Source organism: Dryobates pubescens, chromosome Z (assembly GCF_014839835.1).
Source record: "Dryobates pubescens isolate bDryPub1 chromosome Z, bDryPub1.pri, whole genome shotgun sequence".
In the NCBI taxonomy this organism is placed as follows: Eukaryota; Metazoa; Chordata; class Aves; order Piciformes; family Picidae; genus Dryobates; species Dryobates pubescens.
In genome coordinates this window covers 18,023,577-18,046,457 of record NC_071657.1, presented here as the reverse complement: position 1 = coordinate 18,046,457, position 22,881 = coordinate 18,023,577, and the positions used below count along the sequence as shown (strand labels likewise).

Below are 22,881 nucleotides of genomic sequence, written 5' to 3'. Positions count from 1 at the left end.
GATCAATAATTCATTTGTTAGCACAGTATTGTTTACTGTGAAATGACCTTGATAGTAACAGTCTTGCAAGTAACTTCCTTTCTTTTTGCTGTATTATTAACTGAAGAAAAATTCAAATAGTACTAAAGTTATTTTTACTGAGAAACAGAGTGATTGCTTTTTGAATGAATGGTGGCAAGTCAAACCTGCAGGCTGTGAGCTGCTGTTTCTAATAGCAGAGTTGGTAAGGGAATTGCTTTGGGGAACCAGTAATACTGCTTGCTAATAGTGGGTCTCAGCTTGAGGTTTTTCAAACAGCTGCCCTGCAGTGCTGAAATTAAAACAAATGTGGAAGTGTTCACTGTTACCTTTCAGTACTAACAGCCCAACCTGTTCATATTATATTGTGTTCTTTTCTCAAGGTGTTTCTGTCACTCACTTCCACATGTTGCTGCATGGGTTCAAACCTGCATGGCTGCCAGAACTCCTTCACGTCTGGCAGCAGTCTGTTTCTGCATGAGATGTTACATGTATAGCTGCTGCATGTAAGGGTCACTAGCCTGTATTCATTCATCCAAGTCTGCGTTAATCTTAACAGGAGCTGTCTGAAAAAAATGAAGCATAAAATAACAAAGTGCAGAGTTCCCTTTGCCTGCATTGTTTTATGACTCATTTGCCCCCTTCATGCTGCACCAATGTGTTGTGTACAAGTGTAGACTCAGTTTTCTTTGTGAAAAAGATAGAAGATTTAAGGCTTATACCTGGACAAAATTACTTAAATCTCATTGTTTCTTAACTAGAAACAATGGCTTGGCATGGACTTTTTCAATGCCTTGTGTTTGGTATTCTGAAATGTGCATTCCTTGATCTTCAAAACATGCTATTATTTGGTACATGCCTAATGTATAAAAACTAATGGATTAATTTAATCTTTTTTTGCAAATTTCTGCTGCCACTAAAATGCTTCTTGTGATGAAAAGTGTCATTTTGAACACTGTTGCCTGTGGGTATGTGGTACAAAGGCACATAGTTTTTTCATAATCTCTCTCTTTTGCAAAATTATTATCACTGATTCTCTGTACAGCTCGTTGTTTTCCTCCAAATAATAGGGAAATGGTGCTTTTTGGAATAGGAGCTTGCACGATAAGCCACGGTGGAGCTCTTTTTTAAATGGTTGCATTCCTCCTGGTGTCGCTGTTGGCCAGGCAAAGCCTGCCCAAGGTCTGCACAGCAACAATCCCTCCAGTGCAGGGCAGCCCCCGCGCTCACTAGCCAGCTTCGTAAAACGCAGACCTCCTTCTCTGAGTGTATTTTATATTGCAGCATATCTGGGAACACCGCTTCTGAGCTGGTGCTGAAATAACACTTTATTCTGCAAAAGCCTCAGATGATTGGAGCAATTGTTATACACAAAACTTCAACTCCAAAAGCCAAAGGATGATAAGAATGGTGTTTCAGGTGGGTATTCATCTCAAGGGAAGAACAGATTGTTTATGACATACTTTACCCAGTACATTACTGTTCTCCAGTATAACATCCCAGTTCTCCTGCAAACCTGATTTCAAGGTGGAATTAAAGAGAACAAACACTTCAAGCTAGATCTCTGAACTTTGGAGAAAGGCATACCCTTTCATTACATTAAAGTCTGGAAAGCTCAAAGTTGATGGCAATTGTTTCATACTTTCCTGGCACTATTCTTACAGGTGTTCCAAAGCTCCTTAGGTGTGGTAGCAAAGTTACCATCACCTATTCACTTAGGGGAGTGTAATAAAAGCAATGGAAAGATAGCATGCAAGGTTAAAAATGAGAGACTGAGGAAGCACAGTACAAATACCATCTCTCTTGCTTCTAAGGCTTTTATTTAATCCCCAAACTATTACTGAATGGTTACCATCTCCTGCTTTTTGTGGATTTTAAGAGGCTACTCACTCATTGGCCTGTAATTTACATAGGTTTATGTCATTATAGATAGATCAGCCTGATATGGCAGCTGCATTTAAAAGCATCTAAAAAGTACACCACATACATCTTCTTTATCCTGGATTTCTTCTAACCATTTTTTACTGAACTTGATGGTGCTTTAGTATTTTTACACATCACCAGAGTATACTCCTATAACCTCAGAATGTTAACTACTGTCTTGCTCATACGTGACTGTATTTACCGACGGTGTGTGCTCATGATTATGTGTTTCAGAAATAAGCTCTGTCCATTTGCTGCATAATAAGAAACACATTTCACATCTCTGTATCTGTTAGATTTATGGTAACCAGTATTTGTACTCTAACTTGCATCCTGATCATAGAAATTTTTTTTCTCTTCTGGCTGTTCAGTGACACCTTCTTTCTGAACAATAAAAATGGGAAGTTCACAAAAAAGGCTAATACTTACCGATACTTAGCCTGCATTACTACATATGAGTTTTTTTCCTACAGACAATAATAAATATGAAGCATAATTTGCATTACTCTTTTTATAAGCTTTTCAATTCATTAATTTCCTAATGGCTCTGAGAAGTTTATAATTCCTCAGAGTGCCAGCATGTTTGGGGCCTTTTTGAATGTTGGTTAAGATGCTGGTATTTCAGAGTTTTCTGGGCTTGCAAACATTTGCTTTCAAGGGCCCTTATTTGAAAATATATTTTGAATTTGGTATGTAAGCTGCTAAGAAAACTTGTTTTGCAGTGTGGGTTAAATTACTAGCAAATCAGTGTTTCACTATTTCCCTGCTAGAGATGAAAATGAGTTCTGTCACAGAAGTACAGCAGAGATGCCCTGGCTCATTACAATTATTTTTCCCCTAAATATGTATAGATAAACATACATTTACTATAGCATTTCCTTGACTTTGCATTTGTTTTACTTGCTTATCACAGTTCACCATTCTGTAGCTCCTCATTCCTCAGCACAAGGTGAGATTAGTCAACTTCTGTTATGGTTTAGAAAACATCTGCATTCTTCTTTTCTCATTGTTCTAGTTCAGCAACTATTTCTGTTTGAACTCTGTGTAATCCAGAATTTGCTGGGACTGCAGCATTTGTATTTCTCTACCAGACAATTATGACTCAAGATAAAAATGTTTGCATTTTTCTACCAAGAGAGGATGAACATAGTGAGCACAACCAAAGCAGAAGTCAGATTCTCCCTGATCTCTCTTGTACACTACTGTTGTTCAGCTTTTGTCTGCTTCACTGCTGTATTTTTGAACCATAAGCTATTCTGCTGCTCTTCTTGACCAAGAGATGAAAAAAAGATATCTGCCCTTTCTTGTGACCTGAGCTGCCCTGCTGTGAACGCTTCCAATCACCAAGGCAGTGGGCAGAGATGGGCAAGCTTGCAGGCATGGCCTCTGCCCAAGTCCTCCTAGTTTCCCATCAGTAGAGCCAGTTGCTGGCAAAAGGGAGTTAAGATATCCAAAGCAGCATCTTCCACATCTACCTATATGGAATAAAAGAGTTTTTACCCTGGATACTCGCCATTTCCAGCTCCTCCTTCTCTGCTACACTGTTTACTCACATGCTCTAGAATCTGTTTAGCAGAGTTGATACAGTAAAGGTGATGTAACAAAACTTTGCCCTCTGTACTTTGCACAAAACAACCCCAGCTAATTTTCTTGGAAGCAAATTAGATGATGGCAGTGCACCACAGGTGTAATAGCGGGAATGGTAAGCAGTAGTTTGTATCAGGAACAGTGTGGCCAGCAGGAGCAGGGAGGTCATTCTGCACTGTTTAGGTTACACCTTGAGTACTGTGTCCAGTTCTGGGCCCCTCAGTTTAGGAAGGATGTTGGCTTGCTGGAATGTGTCCAGAGAAGGGCAACAAAGTTGCTGAGGGGTTTGGAACACAAGCCCTATGAGGAGAGGCTGAGGAAGCTGGGGTTGCTTAGCCTGGAGAAGAGGAGGCTCAGGGGTGACCTTTATTGCTCTCTGCAACTACCTTAAGGGAGGTTGTAGACAGGCAGATGTTGATCTCTTCTCCCGGACAGCCAGCACCAGAACAAGAGGACACAGTCTCAGGCTGTGCCAGGGGAGGTTTAGGCTGGATGTCAGGAAGAAATTCTTCATAGAGAGAGTGATTGCCCATTGGAATAGGCTGCCTGGGGAGGTGGTGGAGTCGCCATCATTGGAGGTGTTTAGGAGGAGACTTGATGGGGTGCTTGGTGCCATGGTTTAGTTGATTAGATGGTGTTGGATGATGGGTTGGATGCTATGATCTTGAAGGTCTCTTTCAACCTGGTCTATTCTATTCTATTCTATTCTATTCTATTCTATTCTATTCTATTCTATTCTATTCTATTCTATTCTATTCTATTCTATTCTACCAGGAAGGGAGGTGGAAGTAATACTGCTCTGTTGGCAACTGTTGGCAGGTTGGATAGCTGCCAGTCTGCCTCACTTAAAAGCTTAGTGGTAGAGGAGAGGGAGATGTGCATGTGTCTGAAGTGACTTGGGCAGCTATAGGACTAAACCCTTAAGAATCAGGCAATGTTGATTTCACCACACTAATTTTTAATTTCAGGAAAGACACCAGCTGCTCTGTCTTATGAGTGGTGCAATAAATAACTAGAAGGCACAAGGATTTTGTGTGATTGCTCATTGCAGGTGTTAGAGAGGAGGCAGATCAGGTAGCCTAAGTTACTCAAAAAAGCCCCACAGTGCTGTGGCCTAGCTCACGAGCGTATGCTTTTGGCAAAAATCACGGGTGAGCAATGACCAACCAGCCTCAGGAGAGAAATGTGTTGATTGCACCTGACTTAAAGGAATGAGGGAAACCACTGAGACTACAACAGAGGTGTAAATGGGTATTTTGTTTGTTTGTTTGTTTGTCTCATTTGCACTTCCTGAATTGTGCCTCTAGGCCAAATAGGTTTTGGTAGCAAAATTATTTACTGTTGGTTTTTTTTTTTAACTCCCACTCCCCCCGCCTCAAGAGACCTCAATTGAAAGTAGCAGCTTGGAAGCAACTTGCACAGGTGCTGTTGTTTGTACTACTGCCAAACGGCTGTGAGCGTCCTGAACCAGATGGCACTGTTTGCTAGACCTCTGAGCCAATATACACTCACCCACTCCAGCAATTCACTCTCAAATTGCATTATCATATGTGTTATGTAAGAGTATGTGATACAAAGCAGTGGAGAAATGCCCAAGAAGTCCAAAGACCACCACAATGGAGATATTTTTGTCCTTTAAACAAATTATTGATCATGTATTGAATAGATCATCTAGGCTGCTAATGCTTAGTCTCTGATGGGGCAGATTTTCTACCCACTTTTTAAATAAGGGTGCAAAAATTAGTTCTAGGCTGATGATAGATATGAGGATACATATATTGAAGAAAACATCAAGATTTCATTTCAGTGCATAAATGATCTGTGGCTTCATTTGCTTAAATTGCACGTCTTCATTACTCTGCAATGATGGCAAACCTCTGCAGCACTTAATGTTACATTTTTCATCCCAGCATGAATGGCAAGATTGCTGCAGTTTCCTGTCATGAGGCTGTGGTTGTTAGCCTGTGAGCAAGTTTATGACATTTTTTGTGTCAAGTTCAACATAGGGAGGAACAATTCTCTTTTCCCAGGACTTCCTCATTCCCTGATGGGACCAGTGTGAGAGACCAGAAGTGCATTCCTTTATCCAACAGCAGTGGCACGTAGCTTTAAGTGGTGATGTCACCAGGAGAACTAACAGCTAGCAAAAGATTTCTGTTTGGTGTTGGTGCCTGGTAGGTAATTTCACAATTCAAAACAAGGAGGGAAAAATCCAGTTAAGTGGCAGGATAGAATCTTAGTTTTTTAGGAGAAAAATGAGTATGCACTTATCTTACAACCCACTGTAACCTGGGGCATGTTTGCTATGACGGATATGCTTCACAGCTTTGACGTTGCTTAACATCAAAGGCTGTCACAACTCTCAAAGAAAAATATCTGATATCCATAGGTTGAAAAATTGTAATACAGTCCTAATCACACTAGATAACTCTATCTGGTTCATGAGGGAACACCCCCCCAAAAAAAATCACCAACCAACCAACCCAACAACAAACAAAACCAACTGAAATAACAAACATCATCACAAATATATTATTCTTTGCTAATCTTCTACCGTCACACATTAAGTAGTGTTTTCTCTTATGCTTACAACTGAGGAGTGCAACCAGAGTTGTGTGTTAGCCTGAGTCGTTGCTGCTGATGCATTTGGTCCGTTTAATTTGTCTGTGGCCATGGCTCTTGGGGAAGCACAGAGATACAGGGCAGGGGTACAGAGAAATCACCTTGGAATAGTCTTGCAGTTTCCAACGTTGTGTCACTTTGCATGGAACAAAATTACAGAAAACAACAGAGGGAAAAAGTTCTAATGCTAGAAAAAGGCCTAAAATATGCTTTCAATCATTGACCAACCAGTTGGTCTTGCAAGACTCTTCTTATCTCTGTTGAGAAATTGGGTTTTGGTTGTGTTACTATTTAACCAATCAACTTTCCAACTTGAGTTGCATCTGGAAGTACAGGAAGGAAAATGGAGGCAAAAGATGGGCTATAATCAGAAGGAAGGAGTAACTAAGTATGGCAGCTCAAAACAGTCAGCTGTGAGTATTCTCATTTCTTTAGCCCAACTCTTGTGCATTTTATTAGACGCCAAACCATGAATTGTTTGTATGGGAAGGAGTTACTGTATGATCAAAGCATGATTTCAGAAGTGTATGAAAGTCCTTAGGATAGACTTCTGAGTTCCCACAATCAAGACATTTAAGTCTTTCAGCTCAACAACCATCTTCCTTACAGCCATTACCAGCTGTACATTACCAGCTTGAACATTTCCAAATCGGCTAACGTAGACTGTATTTCTTTATTTCTTTATTTTTTTCATGTATGCTGACAATGGCATCACTTAGAACTCTCTTGGATGAAAACATGGGACATTTCTTCACACAAGTACAATTTGCCAGCATTTATTTTTCACATCATTCATCTGAGACAGAAGGTTCATGGTTCACCATATACGTCATGGAATCAACCATCAGTAAAAGCTGAATTTCTTCCCACCTTTCCCCTGCTCCAGAATGTGGCCACATGTGCATATTGCCACGATAGCAAGCTGTAAGTGCAGGACAGGTTCAGAGCTATATTTAGCCCTACGTGGCAGGTCCAGCATGTAAAGTAATAATTAAGTTACTCACTACCTTTTCTTCTTGGAAGAAGCTCTTATCTGCCTGTAGATAGGGTGAAGAGCTGGTTTTTAATTTTCTACTTGACAGCACACTGGAATGATTTTCCTTTAATCTCCTGCTAAGCACTCCTAAAATGCCTACTCAGTGGAAAATTACCTTATCAATATTGTTAAGTAAGAACAGCAGTTGAAGAGGTTTTACTGTGCAGTCCAAACTACCTGCATTTCCAGAGACTAATAAATCCTTGATATATTAGTCTGATATATTAGCTTAATATAGAATGTCACAGCTCCAGAACGGAATGGAGTCACTACATCATCACACATCATGAGCTTGCTGTTTATTACGTAAAGCCTGGGAAAAGATACATCTTAAACTTTAAGAATGTAATGAGTTATTAAGCAGTATCCAAAGTAACTCAGTGCAAAGATCGGCAAGGCAAGGTCACACATACAATAAAATATATTGACATAGGCTCTACGTGCAAAGGACAAAAAGAAATGCAGGTGGGGAAAAAGGCATCTCGAGTGAATTCACAGACTGATAGCTATTAAGCATAGTCACTATGACATGTATATGGAAAGCAGTAATTTCTAGGACACCATGTCTAAGGAGGTTAATTTCCACATGCTTTGGCACAGATGCCTAATACACAGACCTTCAACTCAGGGTTGTTACTCCTTAAACTAACAGTTACACTCTTAGAATGGTGTTTGGGCCTTCCAGGAGAAGGAAGATTTTTGGCACAAAAATTGCCCATTGTGAAGAAAAAAAGTGAAGTGATTCATGAAAGTATGTATAACTTCAGAAAGGGGTAGGTGGAATACTCTTCTACTTTTTGTATTAGAAAGGAAAACTTAAGAAAGTTTGATTGTCTTGAACACGATTGTCTTGATTCCCTGCTTGAAGTCAGCTTGCCCAAGAAGCTGCAGCCTTGGTTTGCATCACCTACCACAGATGGTGGGTGGAAAAGCCCATTACCTCTTTTATTGACTCCCACTCTTTCAGAAAGCAGCTTTTGCTTGTTCATCACTGCTGTTCATACTTCTCTCCCAAGAAGGACTGGGGGAAAGCCCTCCTCTTCAATCACAAGACTGAATCTCAGGTTTGAAGCCACTTCACTCATACTTCTAAACTTCGCCTCAACAGGGTCTTGCATGGGCTCTCCCACCTAGTTTGGGAATACTGAAGTACTACACCAGTGCCCAACTGCGCAGTGACTTCTGAACAGTATGACATCCTTGAGATATCCTTGTCTCTCTAGGAAAAGGAGTAGTTAGAGTACAAGCTGAAGAGATGGCCATTCTGAATAGTGGCAGTGAGCTGATATGACTACAGTCACAACACAAAGCACCAGCCCTTTCTTTGGAGTGTAACTTGCTTCTCCTCCCATTTCAAATGTATGATTACACTTTTGCCCAGACTCGCCTCCCCCTGCTGCAATGAGCTAAAGGGCACACATCCACCTCTGATTACTCAGTCACTCAGGTTATCATCTTGTCTGCTTATGGCTAATGGTAAGGGGGTAGCCTGCCTGCATCATGTAAGGCACATGCCAAATACTATCTCTCCCTGTGTTTTCCTACAGCATAGCACATCCTTGCTGATGTAATGGAGTAACAGGCTAACTCAGTTCACCTGCTGTGCCTTTGAAGTTCCATTGATAAAGGTAACTTGTGGCATCATGTTTTAAACCATAAACAGAACCACAGACTTCTGCTACTGCTACAGAATTAAATGGAAGTAAATAGCAAAGAGAAAGGGTCCAAAACTTACATAAGCTGTGTAACTTTGGAAGCAGAGCATAGGAAAAAACCCCAAACAAACAAACAAACAAAACAAAACAAAAAGTTTCTTACAAAAACTGATGATAGCTGAGGAAGGAGAGGCAGAGGCTGCAATAAGGAGTCATATCGCACAGATTTCTTGATAGGCCATGCTCAAACGGAATCTTGATCCAGACAGGCGTATTAGCATTCTCTACACTGCCTCAATACTATGTCACACACTATCCTTCAAGGATGAATCACAAGATAAAACTACACAAGTTTCCTCGAAACTCTGGGAACCAAATTTGCTCCTAGTGCTTTATTCTTGCAGTCTGGGAAGACCTTGAGTACATCTGAGTAAGAGGAAGCACAGGATACAGTTCCTAACCCTTTCTGTTTGATAAACATGTACTGTGAGGTATCAGCCTCATAATTATGACGTAAGGAACTGGCTTCATCCCAGTAAGAGTACAGAGGCACATGTTTTACAAAAGTTTATTTAAACAAAGTAGGTACATTTCACAGAAATGGTTATAAAATGCATAGCATATTGTAAACAATACTGTCATTTTACTGATACTAGTTGTTATTATCCTAGATATTGCTTTTAAACTAAGCAACCTGCTTGGTGAATCAAGAAACCTACGAATCCCCAGTTATCCCAACTTAGGCACTGTGAAGAAAAAAAAAATAATAGTAGGCTAACAAAGCAGATGTTCACTTTTTCATTTCCTTTACTGATTGTATTGCTGCATTATTACTTCACTAGTTCCTGTTACGTGGAAATATTCAGCCCCTGCAGTTGCATACCAAGACTAGATTCTCATTAATTTGAGCCAAATTGCACTTGCTCTGCCAACCAAATCCCCATGCAACTCCAAAGAAAGCTGGCTTGGTAGTCAGCTGACTGAGGGTCTTCAGACCGATTAATAGAGATTATGAGCAGACAGAAACTCTAGCAGTTTTCTTAAGTTGTGCAGATGTGTCCCACTCAGTACAATTCATAAGGAACCTGACTGTAAGATATCAAGTCCACACATATTCAAAGCTTGAATTAATGACAATTAAATACCCAGTAGTAACAGACCCTCACCAGCGATGCAATACCACAGAAAGTGGAATTGTGCCTTTTTACAGCAGGTGAGATCAGAGCACACCTTGAACATTCAGAACTCCACATAATTGAATCCAGAGATGTCTGGTTTCTATCTTTGGGATGCAAGGGCACAGAGTAGTAAAAATGAAGAGCACAGGACTGATCCATAACCACCATGAGACACCAGCTCATTCACACAATACTTCAGCACAGGAGTCACAACTGAAATTTTCCCTGTTTACATTTCTATGACAACAGGCAGAAAGCAAATGGTGACATCAAAGGACTTGCAGCAGCTTTGCACTGGTGTAAGTTTATAAACAAATAATCTACAAAATCTATTAATTCACACACAATAAAGAAAAATCCCCTTATTTTCAAAACACAGATCAAAACATACATGTTTTTCAAATGTAGATCAAAACATACATGATTTTAAACCATACAGATACATGCTCAAGAATGCTCTGACTTCCAGCATGATGACATGAGCTTTACAGTAGCTTAAAGTTGGCTTGGACTGAAAACAAAGTTTGAACTCTGGCCAGCAGAGCTCTTTTGGAACTGTTTGTAAAGATCATTTCATTTGATGATCTCAGGTGCTGCACTTTGGCCACAGCAACCCCATGCAGAGCTACAGGCTGGGGTCAGAGTGGCTGGAGAGCTCCCAAACGGAGAAGGACCTGGGGGGTACTGATTGACAGCCACCTAAACATGAGCCAGCAGTGTGCCCAGGTGGCCAAGAGGGCCAATGGCATCCTGGCCTGCATTAGGAATAGTGTGGCCAGCAGGAGCAGGGAGGTCATTGTGCCCCTGTACTCTGCATTGGTTAGGCCACACCTTGAGTACTGTGTCCAGTTCTGGGGCCCCTCAGTTTAAGAAGGACATCGAGACACTTGAACGTGTCCAGAGAAGGGCAACAAGGCTGGTGGGAGGCCTTGAGCACAAGCCCTATGAAGAGAGGCTGAGGGAGCTGGGATTGTTTAGCCTGGAGAAGAGAAGGATCAGAGGCGACCTCATTGCCCTCTACAACTACCTGAAAGGTGGTTGTAGCCAGGAAGGGGTTGGTCTCTTCTCCCAGGCAACCAGGATCAGAACAAAAGGACACAATCTCAAGCTGTGCCAGGAGAGGTTTAGACTCGAGGTGAGGACAAAGTTCTTCACTGAGCAAGTCATTCGTCATTGGAATGGGCTGCCCAGGGAGGTGGTGGAGTCACCGTCCCTGGAGGTGTTCAAGGGGAGATTGGATGTGGCACTTGGTGCCATGGTCTAGTCGTGAGGTCTGTGGAGACAGGTTGGACTCGATGATCCTTGGGGTCTCTTCCAACCTTGGTTATACTGTGATACTGTAACTCTATGATAACAGAGAAGAATAAAGTCTAAAGCCATCCAAGAATATTGATATTTCATTCTCCATCTTCAAGTAGTTTTTGTAAGTTGTTTTGTATCTTAAAAAAAAAAAAAAAAGGTAGGCAGGTGGTGTTAGATTGCATTAAAGAAAATAATACATAACCTTCAGTATACTCTGCATGTATGTTAATTCTGTCACAGCTATTCATACAAATGGTATTCATCTGAAATGCTTCCTAGTCTTCATATTATGAGTATCTCCTGCAATTCCTCCTGTAGATTCCTTCCTTTATTAGGTATGAGGAAATACGACAGGAAAAAACTAAAGCTAGAAAGAAAGGTGTAAGAGATCCAATTATTTTGAACTTGATCAAAACCCAATTAAAGCTTCAGACTTCAAAGTCTCACTTCCTAGGTCTAAGTAGATAATTCAAATAGTGTTGTTAAGAGCTTCAGACACACAGCTGGCTACAATGTGTGCACAGCAAATTAAGGTGTAACTATTAGCAGATGTGTCCCATCTAGCAGATTTAGTGTATGGTGGTTTATGTTCCCTTAGTTGCACTAACGGCAATGCCAGCCACTCAAATCTTCAAGGATTATTTCCCCGGAGTTATTTTACACTGACTGGGATGGGGAGGAGAGGGAAGGCCCCATCTCCTAGCACATATTAATAACTAGCACTCATTGGCTACAGAAGGGTTTAATTTCAGGAGCCATTGTACTTCAAGTACACCATTCCTACCTCATGATTTCTAGCCCAGGTGCACAACTTTTTTTTCAGGAGAGGCATTTTGGGGAAGGAAAAAAGCAATTTTGTAAGTCATTTAACACATACAGAGGAATTTAATTTTATCAAGCTACATTAGGGTAAGGGAACAACATAAGGCCATGTATTCTCTCTCTCTGCTTAACGTTTTATCATCTGATAGACACAAGGTATTTAAATTCCAAAGCAAAATTACACTAAACCATGGCAAATCCTTGACTCCAAATATGAAGTAGAGCTTGTAAAAATAACAAGGTCACACTGGAAAAGTCATTGCAACATACTCTTGCACTGAACATTTTTCAGCTGGGGAGTGTCTCTTAGTTTTTAACCTAGCTAATTTCTGTGCCCTAGTTTACAATGTTGTGGTTGCACAGGAAGCAAGGGAAGAGGCAAAAAGTAACAGTGAACCTTTTATGCCACCTTTGTTGCGGAAGCCAGGTGCAGCCAGTTACTAGCACATTTCACTAAGGTATATGAAACAGTTAAGCAACCGCAGTTAACTTCTCAGAGAACACAAAGATATAGCTTTCTATCAGTTTTTCAGAACAAGAATAGTGTCAAACATCCTGCTTTAACCACCTGGAGATCAGACAGGACTGGGATGTGGCAATATGCAGCTACAGGCAATACTAATTTACAATAGGTGATTGTGTATTGAGTATTTGGCAAATCAAAGGGTCCAATCCAGTAGACACTAACTGAAGAAGTGCCCATGACTTAAGACTCTAATTCAGGACAAAGGGTCACTTCTCTGGGAATAGCTGGATGATCCAACCATCCAGATGCCTTTTACTGCCTCCAAGGAGAGACTATATAAGGGAGTGGGGAGAGTGCCTAGCTCTGCTGCAAAAGGCTGGCTGGCTTCCCACAGAAATTAAGTGAGGTCTCCTGCGAACCATTTTGCCAGCCTGCCTCAGACTGCTGGGAAACGGTAACCTTTTAAATGGCCAAATTTGGCTAAAGATTGTATGTGGTAATCATCTGGCAAGCAGCTTCCCTTTGTATTCATATTGTTATTATCCAGAGCATACACAGGGTGTACAACTAGGATTATTCTAAACTTCCAAAGCCAAGGGGTTAGAGATGTGGGGAGTGAAACCACTTTTTGACAGTCTCTGTAAAACCTATGCCATACAGGTAAATAGTGGTATTATATAATCCTAGCTTCATGCCATTTAAGAAACTTGGTTTGGGGAAAAAACCCCAAAATAAACAGTGTTGAAAGACCTTGGCATGCTCTCACATTTTAGAAACACAAGCAAAAATAACCCATGTGACTTAAGCATACAGGAATTCAATTTTATTTTTGCTCCACTAATACTTTTTTTTAAATGCTTGGCCAGTGTATGTGTTCCTAAACATACACATTCCCCTTCCTACATCTGCACTGGGTGCAGCTGTCAAGGTTTGGGGGCATGGGTGGGACAAGGGGCTGAAAGTGCATCTGCTCTGGGAATAGGACAGGTCTGACCCTTGCTGTACATAGCTGCTGCAGCAGCCAGAAATGCACCCACTGAAGGGCACAGCTGAAGTCCTCAGCCAAGATTTTGGAGTGAGCATGAAGTGCATTTAAGAAAGAGGAAAGACACCAAACAGAATAAGGATGACAGTAGGAGGGTGAAAAACAGTAGAAGGAACACCATTGTCTGAGAAGACAATATCTATCTGCTGAAGCCCATGGAGAATCCATGCCAAAGCAGGTGGTTCTTGCTCAATAACTGCAGCTCTTGGAGAAGCCCATGCTGCAGCAGGGGGGAAATGGATGAAGAAAAGACCAACAGAGAGAAAATTGCTATGTACAGACTGTGACCCCAACCAGCCCTACTCAGGGGATGGGGAATGGGGTGAGAAGTTGGAAGCAAAGGAGTCAAGTTGAGCTTGGGACAGGGGAAGTAAACATGTTGCTCTATTTTCTGTCCAGATCTATTTTAACTGGAACTATATTAAAATCAGTTTTCCCCAACCTGAGTCTGTTTTGCCTGTAGTGGTAACTAGTAAGCAGTTTCCTTGACTTTATCTTGACCCACAAGCTTTCTCATCCTATTGTCTCCCCCTGCCCTGCTAGAAAAGGTGGGAGAGAAATATCAGATGGGTGGGCATTGAACTATTGCTTAGGGTTAGCCCACCAAAGCCCTTAGAGTGGAAATATGGTCTGCATACTCGCTTTTGCTTTGCATAGGTTTCTAGTTTAAGCCAGTAAATGCATTTAGCTTTGCAATTGGAGAGTGGTAAAAAGTAAAGGTAGGGAATTACACAACTGGTACAGCAGCATTTGTGCTACTAAAGTGAAGCAGACAAATTCCAGACACTTTATATGAAGAGATGGACTACATATGCAAATCAGTATTGTTTATCTTAATCAAAGAAAGTAAAACTCAAACAAAGGACTCAGAAAATTCATTGAAGAGCAATAAGGTTAAGTACAGAACCCTCAGCCTTGATGGAGAGAAAAAAAAAAAAAAGGAGATCATTACATGCAGTAATCACCTTGAAGTGCCCAGTTTATTTAGCATTCCTGGTTGTAAGCCTCAGCTCAAGACAGAACACCTACACAGATCAATACTTGTACTAATTTATAGTCCAGAAAACAAGTCCTTTTGTCTACAAAAATATGCCAGCTTCTGGTACAAAATCTAGGGGTAATGTTGCACTTCTCAAAATAACATATCACAGAAGTTCCTCAAAAAAACAACTGTATATCAGCATTTGCATTGCATCATAGGAAATTACCTTTTCCAGTGTTATAAGATTAGCAGTTAACTCATCACAAAGAGCATCGGCATTAATTTGCAGATGAGATCCCAAACCTTGTCGCGCTGGATTTCTGTCAAACAGAATGAAGAAGTGAGTGTGACTGAAGCCGAAGAGGGAAACAGAACTGTATCTCCAGCACCGCGTATATGGTACTACAAGGGCTACATTGTAAACTGCACTTGTTTACAGAAACAAATGCCTACTGCCACTTCTAAACTCTCTACTGCATTTGTTATGTTGTCACATTCACCAGAAGTCTGGACAGAAAACTTCAAAGCTATTTCCACTAAAACTAAGTTGAAAAGTTACATAAGTTCTATGTCCTGGGAACTAGATGAAACAAAAAAGCCCAACCTTTTGACACCATAGAAATGCACATTACATGATACTGTAATTTGTAGTGTTTGTGATCCGAGCAACACTAAACAGGTCTCTTTTGTAAGAGAGCTTCAGAAGAGGAACGTGGCATCTTGCTAATAAACACAAGACAAAAGGGGAAAATTTGCTTTTGACATTACCTCCTCTAAGAGGCAGGTTTCCCACTCTCCTTGCACTATTGGTGAAATATAAATGCACACCTGTTTAAAATACAGAACAATTTCCTTCCTTTTCTACCAAGCACCTAGCTCTGACATACATAAAAATTCCACTGCTTTCCACAGAAGACAGCAAAGAGCAGCTGGTTCCTAAGCAGCAAAGCCATTGTTCAATATGTCCACAAGTGCATTGTCAGAGTGACCTGTTTGTCATGGATGGTCAAACAAAGCTGAATTAATGAGCACACTTATTCAAGAGCTTGCTACAAGTTTGAATCACTCTTTAGAAGTTCCACCTGTCACAGACACATTATTTTCTCCCTCTGTTTTTCAGGTGGTGTTTCTCTGGCAGTCAGCACTTTCACTCATGGTGCATGTGGGCTGTGGGTTTTGCACTGAGATACAAAAGACTTTTGAAGCCATGTTTTTTGCAGAGCAGCTCAAATTAAAAAAAAATAATTTAAAAAATCAGTTATAAGAAGGGGAGAAGAGTTAAGGCCAAATTTGTATGCTCCAGCATAACCTCTCTATTTGATATTTGTATATTTTCTGTCCATGCAACATGAAGATGAAAAGAAAAAAATTAAAATAAAAAAAAAATGGAGGGGCAGACAAAGCCACAGCTGCAGGATGGATCTATGGAACTGTGTCACTTTCTCTATTTTCCCTTCAAATACACAAACAGCTTCCCCTTAGTGCATTTTGGGCATCTTTTGCTTTGGTTTTTAAAACTTTTTAAAACATTTATATTAACATGACAGAATATTGGTTTTTGAAGAGAATACAGGTAGCTCAGAGCTTTAGAAATCACTACACAAGCACGTGAGATTATAAAGTACCTTCTGTCATCTTAGGCCAACCAAATGACATTCAGACTGAAGACCAAAGTTATACCTTTTCCATAAAATCATTCCCCGGGTAAGGAATTGCTTATTTCAACAGTTTACACCAAAGTTACTCACAGCTGTTGGAAACATTATCAAAGCAGCAGTACACCATGATGTACCATATCTGTACTGAAAGTCTTAGAAGGAAAGCCGAGGTGAGACCAGTACAGATACAAGAACTACAGGACACTACAGTATCGCAACAGCACTACGGTAACACAGTGGTTTCTGAAGAAAACAGATGAGCATAACAGATACTGGAAAAAAGATTCTAAATCCCCAAATGTTTACAAGTGTATCTTACTCCTTAATATGCGAATCAAAAGATGCGATGGAAATAAGATGTTCCTCCAAGATACTGATTTTGTATCTCATGTAGAAGGTAGAAAATATTAATACACAAACACTGGAAGAGAAAAAAATAAAGTACATCCATTAAGGGAAAGTTCAGAGGTACCTGAAAAACTTCATGTTAAACTGCTTATATTGTTACATGTACATGTTGAATTGTAAAGCTATCACTTTTCAAAACACCTCATGAATACCCATCAGTAGCATTCAGACATACCCACCCTTGAGTATGGCTATCCTAAGTGATGTGTAAAATGAACTTGCAAGCAGTTAAACATTTCCTGAACCAAAGACCTTTTCCTTTTAAAAGTAAAAAGCCCATTAAGTCTGGTCCAGCATTTCTACTTCTGAGAAGAATGCAGGCCACAATTCTCAGTAATCTCCTTTTTTTTCCATGTAAAGCTAGAAAAGGCTAGTATGTGGGCAGTCTTAGTATGAACTGATAACTTACACAATGGCATATAATATAAGTACGTGGTTCAGAGATAAGAGCTTCTGAGACTTCACTTTGTAGAAGAGCCTGAGGGCTTCTGAATGGCCTACAAGGGAAAGAACCAGGTATTACTATAATCAAAGCAGATCATGGCACACGGTGTTTTGAAGCATGCAACAGACAAAATAAACAGGGATAAATAAGAAGGAGATCTTCCAAATTATGTGAACTGACCAAACTATGCAATTTTAAAAGAAGTTTATTTTGCTTGTTCTTGTGTTGCTCTTGAGAGTATGGATATATTTACTGTGCTGCAGGAAGGTCTTCAGGATGTGTAGTAGCTTGTGTTGTTTAAAAAAAACCAACCAACCAACCAAAAAAAACCCAAACAAAAAAATAGCCAAAATGGATTTCTAGCTACAACGATTTAGATTTCCCCAGCAAAGCAAATGGACAGAACTCTGTTACTTCTCAGTGTCCTTCATCTCAGCACTGAAGGCACTGTTCCTATGTGACCTGACCTAAGCTGCCATGCTTTGCAAGAGGATTGAACTTGACTTCTGGAGGTCCCTCCTAACCCCTACCATTCTATGACTCTATGGTTTCAACTAACTGCACTTCAAGATCTGCCCCGATACCTTACCATTTCGAGGACTGTTACAGGCTTTTCCATCAGGTCCACGTTTACCGTGTGCATCTGAACGGGCAGACTTTGCCTCACTCTTGGAAACTTTTAAGTGAGGCTGTGTCTCAATGACATGACAATCTGTTAAAAGCAAGATTTTTAATGAAGCTGACATATGAAGTTACAGGAAGATGTTGGTAACCTAAATTAGTCAAGGAGTAGGGGAAGGTGAGGATTTGAAAAGGTGGATTTCTGAACTTGGATATAATACAGCAGTTAGTTCAGTAGCTGTGAAACAGTTTACACAGTAATCACAAGTCATTACAAAACACAGAAGCACCTGGACTTGAAAATGATGATGTATGCTCCTTTGAAAGATGGCAACTTGTGCAAACTTTGGCTATTGTCACTGAATTTCCAGTCAGAAGATGACAGAGACAAAACCAGCCATCTCTCATCATGCTTGAATATGCTACACTAACAATTCCAAATTATTTTAACAGCAACACCAAATGAAGATATTTCATTGTTTCCTTAAAGAGATTATAACTCCCTTTCATGACTGTTTTTAAAATTCAGACTATGTCTTAAAAGAGAGAGGAGAGAAAAATCCAGTCACACTCAGTTTTGCTCACGCTTTACTTGCACATCTAATGAAGCATAGTAAACAGAATCACAAGTAACAGACATGCTCCCCCAAGACTCTCAATTCTTTTGCTCAAGGTTATTCTATAACTGGATATTGATTTTTCACTTGTGGAAAACAACAGCAGAAAGGATTGAAACAACTGTAAAGAAGTAATGCAGCAAGTTAAATGATTATTTATAATCATTAATGTGTCAAGCAATGACATCACACCCAGTCTTGTTTAACATCTTTGTTGGCGACGTGGACAGTGGCATTGAATGCACCCTCAGTAAGTTTGCTGAGGACACCAAGTTGTGTGGTGCAGCAGACACACTGGTGGGAAGGGATGGCATCCAGAGAGACCTTGACAGGCTGGAGAAGTGAGCCCATGACAACCTCATGAGATTCAACAAGACCAAGTGCAATGTCCTGCATCTGGGTCAGGGCAATCCCAAGCACTGATGTAGGCTGGGCAGTGACTGGCTTGAGAGCAGCCCTAAAGAAAAGGACTTGGGAGTGCTGGTGGATGAGAAACTAAACATGAGCCACCAGTGTGCACTCGAAGCCCAGAAAGCCAATCACATCCTGGGCTGCATCAAGACAAGCATAGCCAATAGGTCATGGGAGGGGATTCTCCCCCTCTACTCCACTCTGGTGAGACCCCGCCTGCAGTACTGCATCTAGGTCTGGAGCCCCTATTCCAGGAAGGATATGGATGTGCTGGAACATGGCCAGAGAAGGGCCATGAAGGGCCTGTGAAGACAGACTGAGGGAGATGGGGCTATTCAGTCTGGAGAATAGAATAGGACAGAATAGAATAGACCAGACCAGGTCGGAAGAGACCTTCAAGATCATCAAGTCCAACCCATCAACCAATCCAACCCACCTAAACAACTAACCCATGGCACCAAGCACCCCATCAAGTCTCCTCCTGAACACCTCCAATGATGGCGACTCCACCACCTCCCCGGACAGCCCATTCCAATGGGCCATGACTCTCTCTGTATAGAACTTCTTCCTAACATCCAACCTAAACCTCCCCTGGTGCAGCCTGAGACTGTGTCCTCTTGTTCTGGTACTGGCCGCCTGGGAGAAGAGACCAACCTCCGCCTGTCTACAACCTCCCTTCACGTAGTTGTAGAGAGCAATAAGGGCACCCATGAGTCTCCTCCTCTCCAGGATAAGCAACCCCAGCTCCCTCAGCCTCTCCTCATAGGGCTTGTGTTCCAAGCCCCTCACCAACTTCATTGCCCTTCTCTGGACACATTCCAGCAAGTCAACATCCTTCCTAAACTGAGGGGCCCAGAACTGGACACAGTACTCGAGGTGTGGCCTAACCAGTGCAGTGTACAGGGGCAGAATGACCTCCCTGCTCCTGCTGGCCACACTGTTCCTGATGCAGGCCAGGATGCCATTGGCCCTCTTGGCTGCCTGGCCACACTGCAGGCTCATGTTCAGCCTACCATCGACCAGCCCCCGCAGGTCCCTCTCAGCCTGACTGCTCTCCAGCCACTCTGACCCCAGCCTGTAGCACTGCATGGGGTTGTTGTGGCCAATGTGCAGAACCCGGCACTTGGATGTGTTAAATCTCATACAGCAGGACTCTGCCCATCTGTCCAGCAGATCAGCTCCTGCCCCCAGCTTGGTGTCATCTGCAAACTTACTGATGATGGACTCAATGCCCTCATCCAGATCATCAATAAAGATGTTAAAGAACCTGGGGCCCAGCTCTGATCCCTGGGGCACACCACTAGTGACTGGCTGCCAGCTGGATGTGGCACCATTCACCACCACTCTCTGGGCTAAGCCCTCCAGCCAGTTCCTAACCCAATGCAGTGTGCTCCCATCCAAGCTATGGGCTGACAGCTTGGCCAGGAGTTTGCTGTGGGGGACAGTGTCAAAGGCCTTGCTGAAGTCCAAGTAGACTACATCCACAGGCCTCCCCACATCCACCAGGCGGGTCACCTGATCATAGAAGGAGATCAGGCTGGTCAGGCAGGACCTGCCCTTCCTAAACCCATGCTGGCTGGGCCTGATCCCTTGGCCATCCTGGAAGTGCTGTGTGATTGCATTCAAGATGAGACCTAATTGTGGCCTTTCAGTATCTTAACAGGGGCCTCCAGGAAAGCTGGTGAGGGACTTTTTATGGTGTTAGGTAATGACAGGACTAGGGGAATGGAAAAAAAATAGAAATGGGTAGATTCAGATTGGATGTTAGGAAGAAGTTTTTCACCATGACAGTGGTGAGACACTGGAACAGGTTGCCCAGGGAAGTGGTAGAAGCCCCATCCCTGGAGGTTTTTAAGGCCAGGCTGGATGTGGCCTTAGGCAACCTGATGTAGTGTGATGTGTCCCTGCCCATAGCAGGCGGTTTGGAACTGTAAGAGTCTACTCCTAGTGTGACTCAACAAAGATAAAATCACTTGTTGCTTGCCCAGACAGTACCAATCCTGGATGCAAATCACCTTGCGATTGCATCATGATAACACTGGACTGCAGCTGGCCTATAACAATGACCCAAGGACCCAGCCATCACAAGATCATTCCTAGCTATCAGATACCCCCAGGAAGGGAAGGTGATGAGTCAATGGACTCTCCACCTGTCTCCTGATGTGTGGTAAGTGGGTAGGCAGGGAGATGGAGAGAAAGGAGGCGGCGGCCCCCTCCCCGCCCCCCATCCAGAGCACTGTCCAAACTCACATGAATACACAAAAAGACTTCCTGGGGAACGATACCTGGATACTTATGATTTCCTGGCTCCTGAATTCCTGAGGGACAATGCTTGGACACATACCTAAGGACTAAAAACTGTATAAAAGACTTGACCACTACTGGCTCAGTGGGAAGAAAAACGCGGAGGAAGAAAAACGCAGAGAGACAAAAACGCTGAAGGAGGACCATGCCACTGAGAAGGAAGGAAGCAGACTGAACCCTTTCTCCGTGTCCTAAGTCCCGCTTGCTGCTACTCATGGAGCTGACCCACACTGCCCAGAGGGACCTCATCTATTCTCCAGCCAAAGCCCCAGCACCCTTTCTCTACAGACCCAGGCTGCCCAGAGGGATCACATCGCATCTCCAGCCAAAGCCTCAGCACAAACCCAGCACCTCATGCAGCACCTTGCCTCCACAGACTCAGACTGTCTTGGGGTGGGTGAGGGGTGTGGTAATATAACTCCTTTCCTCTTCTCTCTCTTCTCTCTCTCTCCCTCTCTATCTTCTCCCTCTCCCCTTCTTATTTCCATTTTATTTATGTACTAAATAGTCTAGCTGTTGATATTTTGGCCTCGTTTGTGCCGATTAATTTCACAACATGGGAATATTCAAAAGAACTAGTCTCTTTCCCTCTCCGGACCGAGACAGGAACTAGATGATCCTGAAGTCCCTTCCAACCCTAACAATTCTGTGATTTAGTCACTGCTTCACAACCACTGCCCATTAAAAATACATACACATTAAATACCAAAGACAAATGAAAGCAAACAGACCCAAATCATATCCCTGAATAAAAGACACATAACAACAACAACAGAAGCTAATGTGACTGAAAACTATTAAAAAAGTTAGTGTTCCATTTAAAAGTAACTGTGAGAGTTTACTATACAAATTCTTTTAGTCAAGATGGAACTCAGTAATAACAGTGTAATGACACATTACTATGTCAATATTGTCAATTATACAGCAGAATAACACTCTGGGTTTTACAAATACCTTTCTTAGCCCTCACTGAATGTTAAGCTCCACTAAACTTACATGCAGTGAGCTTCAACACAGTATTTCTTCTAATTAGGTGAAGAGCTTGAGGGATGTGTGATTATGAAAAACAGTGTTAAGAATGAAAAACTTTGGACACTATCTTCAAGTGCCTTTAAAATCGCAAAGAATAAAATGAAGGTTTAAAAAACAAACCCAGAAAACTATGTCCAAAATAATCTTTTTTTGATGACCAATATCAGGTACAGAGTTAATTTTCTTCCCAGTAGCTGTACAATGATGCAGGTTTGGTTTCAGTGTGAGAACAGTGTGGATAACACACTGATGTTTCAGTTGTTGCTAAGTTAGTATTTATCCTAAATTAAAGACTGATTTTCTGTTTCCCATGCTCTGCCAGTAAGCAGGTGCACAACAAACTGGGAGGCAGCATGGCCTGGACAGCATACTTGAACTAGTCAAAGGTATATTCCATACTGTAGGACATTATGCTCACTGTATAAACTGGAGGGCACCGGCCAGTGGGGACAGATCACTGCTTGTGCATTGCATTCTGCATCACCTGTCTTTTCTTGGCTTTTATTTATCTTTTTTTGGTATACCAATTTTCATTATTATTACAGTAATAATACTGATAATAGTAACAATAGTGCCAATTTAATAATTAGAATATTGGTAACTGAACCCATAAGTTTTACCTTTCTCTTTCCCCACTCAGTTCCCTGCCTCCTATTACGAGGGAAGGACTGGGAAAGCAGCTGCCTGGTGTTTAGTGGCCAGCTGGGGCTAAATCCCCAAAATCTCCTACTCTGTATTTCTACTAGAGT

General features: G+C 41.8%; 1 protein-coding gene across 1 annotated transcript in view; it reads right to left on the bottom strand.

Annotated features, from left to right (window-relative positions):
- Positions 1-11,374: 11,374 nt before the first annotated feature.
- GRAMD2B (GRAM domain containing 2B) overlaps positions 11,375-22,881 on the bottom strand; it is a 37,177-nt gene continuing 25,670 nt past the window's right edge. Inside the window, exons 10-14 of the mRNA XM_054178365.1 lie at positions 17,737-17,859; positions 17,112-17,199; positions 16,614-16,715; positions 14,863-14,956; positions 11,375-11,458 (exon numbers count right to left, since the gene is read on the bottom strand). Coding sequence (XP_054034340.1) covers positions 11,417-11,458; positions 14,863-14,956; positions 16,614-16,715; positions 17,112-17,199; positions 17,737-17,859 — 449 coding nt within the window. The 3' untranslated portion in view covers positions 11,375-11,416. The remainder of the gene's footprint in view (positions 11,459-14,862; positions 14,957-16,613; positions 16,716-17,111; positions 17,200-17,736; positions 17,860-22,881) is intronic.